Source organism: Lycium barbarum, chromosome 7, assembly GCF_019175385.1.
Source record: "Lycium barbarum isolate Lr01 chromosome 7, ASM1917538v2, whole genome shotgun sequence".
NCBI lineage: Eukaryota > Viridiplantae > Streptophyta > Magnoliopsida > Solanales > Solanaceae > Lycium > Lycium barbarum.
The window spans coordinates 12,801,095-12,809,037 of record NC_083343.1 but is presented as its reverse complement, the minus strand read 5'-3'; the positions used below and the strand labels follow the sequence as shown (position 1 = coordinate 12,809,037).

At 35.1% G+C, this 7,943-nt stretch overlaps 1 protein-coding gene across 1 annotated transcript; it reads right to left on the bottom strand.

Annotated features, from left to right (window-relative positions):
* Nucleotides 1–1,301: 1,301 nt before the first annotated feature.
* On the bottom strand, nt 1,302–4,457 carry LOC132603157 (uncharacterized). Its single transcript, XM_060316083.1, has 4 exons — nt 3,643–4,457; nt 3,441–3,555; nt 3,237–3,348; nt 1,302–2,889 (listed from the first exon to the last, which is right to left on the bottom strand). Exons 1-4 carry the CDS (start codon nt 3,741–3,743, stop codon nt 1,877–1,879), a joined length of 1,341 nt encoding a protein of 446 aa, XP_060172066.1. The 5' UTR covers nt 3,744–4,457; the 3' UTR covers nt 1,302–1,876.
* Nucleotides 4,458–7,943: the final 3,486 nt, after the last annotated feature.

The following is a 7,943-nucleotide window of genomic DNA, read 5'->3' as shown; positions in this document are numbered from 1 at the left end:
GCTATTATAGATTACTGTTTATAGAAAGTAACAGGTGATTGCTGTTACAGATTACTTACCAAAAAGAGACACTTCAGTCAAAAGAAATGCATCTACCACTCATTTCTTCTATTTTGTCTAGTCAAGTTTACACTCTCCACAAAAATCTTTACCTTTCCCACAGTAATATTTCTCCAAGGTTGTGAACAGTATTAGATGAAACATCTTATGGACAGCTTCTATCTTGACAACTCAAAGATAAGAGTAAAAGAAAAGTAATGATTAAAGATAAGAGTAAATGAAATGTTTCCATGATCACACGAGATATATAATCTAAGACTGCCTAAGAAACTTTTTTTTTTTTTTGATAACCTTATGAACACGGCTCGTTAAATTTAAGGCTTTTTGTCTACAACAGCATTCAAACTCGTTAAATTTAATGTGCGAAATTGCACATTACGGCATCACTCTTACAACTAGACTAAGGCCTGGGGGCATAAGACTACCCAAGAATTTCCTATCAAGTTTCCACTTAAATAGAACAATCCAGCATGAATTCCTTAAATGTAAGGCAAATATCCATATCAAGCATTTGAAGAACTTTTTCTTATAACCGCGATGTTTAGGCCAGCTTGCGTGCACCTCGACTAATTCCATGAGGTACCTGCTACCTCCCACTAGCACAGGTACCGTAATTCTGTCCACCAATGTTTAGACAGAGAATTTGAGAAACATTTTACCTTTTCTTTCCTTTTCTCTACCAGTAAGATTCAATTCTGGAAACATTTTACCTTTTCTTTCTCCACAGAAGTTGGAGTACATTTAAGAGAAATCAAGAGGCTCACGACAAATTAAGCCCAACATTCTTCGAATAAAGCAGCAGAGGCCCTTTCTGTGTGGAGTGCATATCCAAGGAATAGCTACCAAAAGCTTGATTTTCCTGCTCAACAAAGTTGCCTTCTAGTCTGCCCTTCAATGTCGATTAACGAAATGAAAAACTTGCCTGGGGTCAAGAGCTCCACAGCACTGGATATACAACAAGTGCAGGCAAAGTTTTGGCAATGCAGTCCAGATCTCTTTCCACATGTTTAATGCAAAGACAAGGCAAAATGAAGAACAAAAGTTCAATTCTTAGGACAGATAGGCACCACTACTATGAAGATAGTATAAAGTAGCTTTTCTAGAAAAAAAAACATGTGACTCCTCATGATTAACATGGCATGATAGTTAGCAATGCATTTACAATTTCCAGGGAATAAAGAGCTATTCAACAGGAAATGTGATTGCTTCAATATGAACAGACTTGATGAAAAAGAAGCAGATTCGCAAACTACTTCAATGAGCATTTAGGTTATGGAAACACCAAGATGGTGCTTTTGCATAGTTTCTGATACACATCATCATCCACCAACCTACTGTTTTGACAATGTCCTATTCCGCTTCACTCACGATGATACTTTTGTAGAAAAAAAAATTGACATAAAGAGAATAAATAAGTAAAATTCATATGACAGTAACAGTGGCCAATAAGTTCAAAGCATGATACACAAATCACAATGTTTAGCATAAACTGTTTAATTATACAACAAGCTTCATTTACATATTCAACTAACCGAACAAATGTTTGGAGCTTACAGGGGCAGTTAGTATACCAACAAACCACATCTGAGAATATTGTATATTGAGCCATTCATCCCAGCTCATTGCTGTCAAGTTAACTTGCTGCATTTTTTGTTAGTTCTAAATTCCTCATTTACACATCATATTTAAGTGCCGTTTTTAACAATGAAAAAGATCATATTCAAGCAAAAATTGGAGGATAAAATGCAAAGGAGGCATCCTAAATTTCTCTCCTCTCAAAATTTTATCATAAAACAAATTGGACCCGCCTACAGACTTACAAACCTGGCCTTTTCATTTGACCAGGAAAACGGTTCAAAGTTCGTTCATCTTGCCACAAACATTGCCCAAGTTCCATATCGTTATGGAACGGCATCTTACGTTTCCTAGGTAGTGTTTCTGCATTCTGACCTTCACCCTCTAAATTTGCCCGATCTGTTTGCAACCCAGATGGACTTGCAGATTCCGCAAGAAAGAAAGGATACTCTTTGTCTTTTCTTTCCTGAAAACCGTCACTTGGCCTAACGGGCATCTTATGCTTCCTAAATAGTGTTTCTGCATTATGACCATAATTCTCCAAATTTCCATGAGCTCTGTGCAACCCTGATGGACTATTGGCAGACTCCATAGGAAAGAAAGTAAACTCTTTCCCTGTACTGTTCATAAGCTTGAACTGGTCTCTTTCATGAGAATCGTCACTTGGCCTAAAATCACCAGTGCAACTAGCTTGACCCAACCTTAAGGACAAATCACAATCCAATTCAGGCACCCTCCTAGTGTTGTCCCTATAATCTGCTTGACATGATTTTTCTTGAATGTCATCTCTCCTGCAAGGAAACAAGCTCGGGAAGCGGCTGATTTCAGCAGGCTCGACGACGGATGGATATATAGGTTTCCCAACAATTACATTATGTTGAGGTCCTTGGGGGACCAGCGGAGAAACTTCAGGCTGAAGATCATTACCATAAAACAGGGGATATACTGAACCGACATCCAATGAACTACTACTTTCCGGAATAATAACGGCATTAGCGCTTGAAGAAGCACCCATATTGTTGATGCTAGGCATTGAAGGCCTGTCAAACTCTGAAGCTAATCTTGGTGAATTGACATTTGAAGGTCTCAGGAACAGTGGTTGGTTTGCAGAGTTTAGCTCATTGGTATTTCTACTAAAAACTTTAGGAGGTACACAATGAGGTTCTTGAGTTCTTGGGCTGAGGTAACTCCTCGGATTAGTGTTCCGCTGGCTTCTAGATGCTCTCTCCGGTATACAGCCCAAATTAAGAGCAGCTGAGCACCAAAGTTTCATGTTAAACAAAAGCATACATAATCAGTCTAAAATCTAACACTCCCTCAGTCCCAATTTATGTGACACTCTTTCATTTTTACTCAGTCCCAAAAAGAATGACACCCTTCTATATTTAGTATCAATTCAACTTTAAAATGCACATTTTCCCCTTAATGAGATAATTTATAGTCATACGAGTATCTATGGCTTATTCTAGACTACAAGTTTCAAAAGTCTTCCTTTCTTTCTTAGACTCTGCGGCCTTTCAAACACCTTCACATAAATTGGGATGGAAGGAGTATACAAAAATGAGTAGCAAGGTAAAAGAAAGTAATGAACTTTAGTGTACCTTCAACACAAGGAGGCAAGAACTGTCCAGTCTCTGACTCATCTCTTCTAATAATTGTATCAATGGCATCATTTATCCTATCCCAAAGTGTTTCAGGATCCATATATTCAGCCTAATTACAACAAAAATAAAACAACATACAATCAAAATTCTTGAAATTCAAGATACCTAAGTTATAAACCCTTTAAAGAAAAGCAAACAAACCTCAGAATTAGCTTTGGAGTACATAATTTGCTCAGCTTTTAACACCACAACAGGAAGCTTTTGTTGCCATTCTTTGTTCTTCTTTGTAACAACACTATGTCTTTCTCTTACAACCCTGATCAAACAATTAGTAAACAACTTAGAATAATGAGAATAAAAAACACCATACTAACCAAAGAATAATTAATTACCACAAAGTTACCTGAAAATTTGTTGTATAATAGAACCTCTAATTGGTTGATGTCTATCACTATGCCAAGCTCTTTTAACACATTCATATGGTCTTGGTCCTGGTCTAGGCATATTTTTACTCTTTATCCACACAAAACAAAAAATCAAGAAAGATGACAACTTTGGGCAAAATGTAAGATAAAAATGATAACTTGATAGAGAAAAAAAAAATTGTTTTACATGGGTACTTTGGGCTATGAAGTGAAAATCAAGAATTAGCTCCCCTTTGCCCACACAAAAAAAAAAAAAAAAAAAAGAATTTGGGCAAAATGCAAGAAAGATGACAACTTTAGAGAGAAAAAGCAAATTTTTCTACATGGGTATTTTGGGCTATGAAGTGAAAATCAAGAATTAGCTACTCTCTAGCCACAAAAAAAAAAAAAAAAAAAAAAGGCAAGAATTTGAGCAAAAATACAAGAAAGATGACAACTTGAGAGAGAAAAAGCAATTTTTTTCTACATGGGTATTTTGGGCTATGAAATGAAAATCAAGAATTAGCTACTTTTAACTGCACACACAAAAAAAAAGTCAAGAATTTGAGCAAAATGCAAGAAAGATGACAACTTGAGAGAGAGAAAATGAAATTTTTCTACATGGGTATTTTGGGGCTATGAAGTGAAAATTCAAGAATTAGCTTTCTCTTTAGATTTAGGTATTTGTTTAGGCTATTTCTCTTTCAACTTCTTCCCCAACTCTCCCTACTCTTTCAAGTTTTTTCTTACTTTTTGGGGGAGAGAAGGGGGGAGAGATGCTTGTTTTTGTAATTTACTTTTTTTGTTGGGGTTTGGGTGTAATGATATAGTGGGTTTCCCAAGTTCTCTAGTTCCCAGTAGTAGTCATACAAGTAATAATATGACTGCCATGGTTAAACTCTGAGGTCGTTTGGTACGTAGATAAAATTATTTTAAAATTATAATTTTGAAATTAATTTATTTTATTTTTTGAGATTAATTTATTCCATTTAGAAGTTCGGATAAAATAATTTTAGGATTAATGGGATATCCCATTTTTAACTTTGGGATGCACTTTATACTTTGTTTGGTACAAGGTATAAATTTATTCCAATTTATACCTTCTACCAAATATGGTACAAAATTAATCTCACAGTTAGTGCTGGGAGTTCCCAGCTAATATCGTGTACCAAACGACCCCTAACTATATGTAGTTCAGTTGGCAAACAAGTTATGTTGGGATTATAATGACAGAATTATTATAGGAGAATAAAACTAATATTATTTAGCGAAAATATTTTTATTGATAGATATTAGAATTAGGACCCGTTTGGCCGTGAGAATTTTTTACTTTTATTTGAAAAATTATTTCGCTTTATTTGGAAATCAACGTTTGACTATGAAAATTTCAAATATAACTTGAAGTTATATTTGAAATTTGAACGGGTTGTATTTGGAATTTGAAATCCACAAAAAACTTTATTTTTATTTTTTTTAAACTTTCACTACACTCAACCAATTAAATATTTTTTGCAAAAACTATAACCAAACACAACTTCATCTTCAACTCCAACTTCAAAATTTCAAATAAAGTGAAAAATATCGGGTTTCCATGGCCAAACGCCTACTTAATAGTCTCATATTTTTTTGTTCTTAATTTTCTATTACTACGTGTTGTTTCTTCTACTTTAATTTTCTTTGTTTTTGTTTTACTTGAGCCGAGAGTCTATCGAAAACAACCTCTCGTCAAAGTAAAAGTAAGTCATACAATCTACCCTCTCCAATTGCCCTTTTAATTACATTGTAACAAATCATTCAAAAAAGTATTTTAAATATGCACAAGTTGAAGCAGACACTAGTATTATTTAAGGAAAAAAGTAATGTAAACGACTTATTCGCTATAGAGAGAATGAAATGTGATGGCGTGCCCCTCGAAATTGCGCAAAAGAGCCCCACAAACCTCTCCCAAAATGCCAAAACCCCCACCCTCACAACTGTCTGTACAATATGGCTCATTTTTGGCTGCAATTTTGGGACCACGACTTGGAACTAACTTAGTGGGGTTTTGCCAACTTTCCTACTCCTCATATTTTATTTTTTCTGGTTTTTTATGTAGTGTTTAAGGTTCACGTTGAGATACGACTAATCCGAATTCGCTCCTTATGAGAATATTGTAATCCGAATTTGCTCCTTATGAGAATATTTTAAAAAACAACAACAAAAGTAACAATACGCTGACCTTACCCCTACTTTGTGAGGTAGAGAAGTTATTTTCGAAAAATCCTCCGCTCAAGTGCAGCAAATCAAAGTAGTTATGAAAGGTAAATACGGCAGTGAAGAAAACATGAAAATTAATAAGAAAGAAAGCATAGAGCATTATGAGAAACAACATTAACAATAACAAAATACTGTGATAACCAAAGAACAATAAACAACAGATGGTAACAGTTATCAAAGGCAAGAAACTACATGAATACAACTAATATTATGACAGACACAGTGCTCCAGATTATCACTAAATCTAGTCTCGCACACTACCTGTTGACACCCAATTTTGTCCCTCCTTTATTTCAATTTATTTCTTTGAGTTTCTAAATTTATTGACAAGCTAAATACTTGGTGTTGAGAGTGGGATATATTCGAAGATTTCTGTCGTGGCCAAGGTCCACCAAGACAGAACGAACATTTACCAGTCTTAAAGTTAGAATCGTAATCAAAAGGAAAGTCATAAAAAAAATGCTAAAGATTTCTGGGTGATTCTTGTTGCATCCCCAACAAACTCAATCTGTCCTCTTTTCTTCGAAAACGTTGAGTCCCTTTCCTTTTATAGAGTGTGGAGAGAGAGGAGCGAGGGAAAGGGAACGACGTGGTGGGGAAAAAGGGAAGAGGAGCGGCGGTGGTGGGGTGAGTGAGACGAGGGAGATGAGGCGGAAAAGAAGGAGAAAAGAAAGAGAAAGAGGCGGAGAAAAAAAAAAAAAAAAGAGGAAGAGTAAGGGATTTAGGGTAAAAAATAGGTGGGCTGGACCGGGTAGGGTAATGGGATTGGGCTGATTTGTTGGGCAATTTAGTTGGGCTGAAAAATGTGGGTTGAAAACGTGGATTGGGTAATAAAATGTGGTTGTTTATTTGGGTAGGGAAATAATGTTGTATTTGTATTTTGGCCATTAATTTGGCTGAAAATTGTTGATCCTTCCTCCTCTATTTAATTATTTTTGGGCTTCTAATTTAATAACCAGTACAACATATACTATGTAAAGACAATTAATAATTAATATGTAGAAAAATAAAGATTTTATAAAGTATTGTCTTGTAATTAATTTAACAATTCCAAACCCGAAAAAAATGAAACGATGACGGACATTTAAAATTTGCGATAAAGTAATGCTCGTGATATTGAAAATAAACGTAGCGAAAATAATAGTAGTGACATAACCATAAAGTATTTAGCTTGTCAATAAATTTAGAAACTCAAAGAAATAAATTGAAATAAAGGAGGGGCAAAATTGGGTGTTAACACTACCTACTAACTTTCTACCCTAATATGCGACTCTCATACCCTCCTATTTAAGGTCATGTCTTCAGTAAGTTGAATCTTTATGAGAATATTTTATGTCTAAATTGAACATGATACCTCTAATTAAAGATGAGAGGATCCTATTTGTTTCACCAATACCTTGATGGTTCCTACTCCTCATGTATTTTTATCTAATTTCTCATTCAGTGTTCAATATTGGCAATTTGGCATTGAGATATCGACTAATTCATAAACGCTTCATATGAGGCTCATTAAAGGAAAAACGCTCCCTATCAGAAATTTGAATTCGCTCCGCATAAAGTCCATTACAGGAAAAACGTTTCCTATCAGGATTTTTTACATTGAAATCTCGACCAATTCAAATTCACTACGCATAAGACCCATTGTAGCAAAAACGCTCCTTATCAATATTTTTTAAATACCTAGAACTCAAATCCGAAATCTTTAATTAAAAGCGAAGAGATCCTATTTAATCCACTGTGACACTTGAGGGTTCGTGCTCCTCTTACTCCTCATGTTATTGCTCTTTGTTGCGGGGATTTAGAAAAAAATAATACGGTAGCTATCAACAGAGTTTAACATATTCAATTTGGGGAGACAAATTATTTAAGGACAATGTGTCGTGTTCTTCTATCTTTTGCAAGGATGGGGTTTCTTGGTTTTGCCAATGTATCTTTTTTCTTCTCTCTTCTTTCTTTCCTCTTTGTTAGACATTGGGCCAACCCCTCTTTGTGGAAATGATGTAGCTGTTTGTTTCCATAAATTTATGTAACAAGTGAAATGTCT

What these genes read in the sequence shown, in the direction of transcription:
- LOC132603157 (XM_060316083.1), bottom strand. Translation starts at nt 3,743, where the DNA reads ATGCCTAGACCAGGACCAAGACCATATGAATGTGTTAAAAGAGCTTGG. An exon ending in ATTATACAACAAATTTTCAG is followed by an intron (nt 3,556 to 3,642) that starts GTAACTTTGTGG and finishes TTGTTTGATCAG; the next exon opens with GGTTGTAAGAGAAAGACATA. An exon ending in ACTCCAAAGCTAATTCTGAG is followed by an intron (nt 3,349 to 3,440) that starts GTTTGTTTGCTT and finishes TGTTGTAATTAG; the next exon opens with GCTGAATATATGGATCCTGA.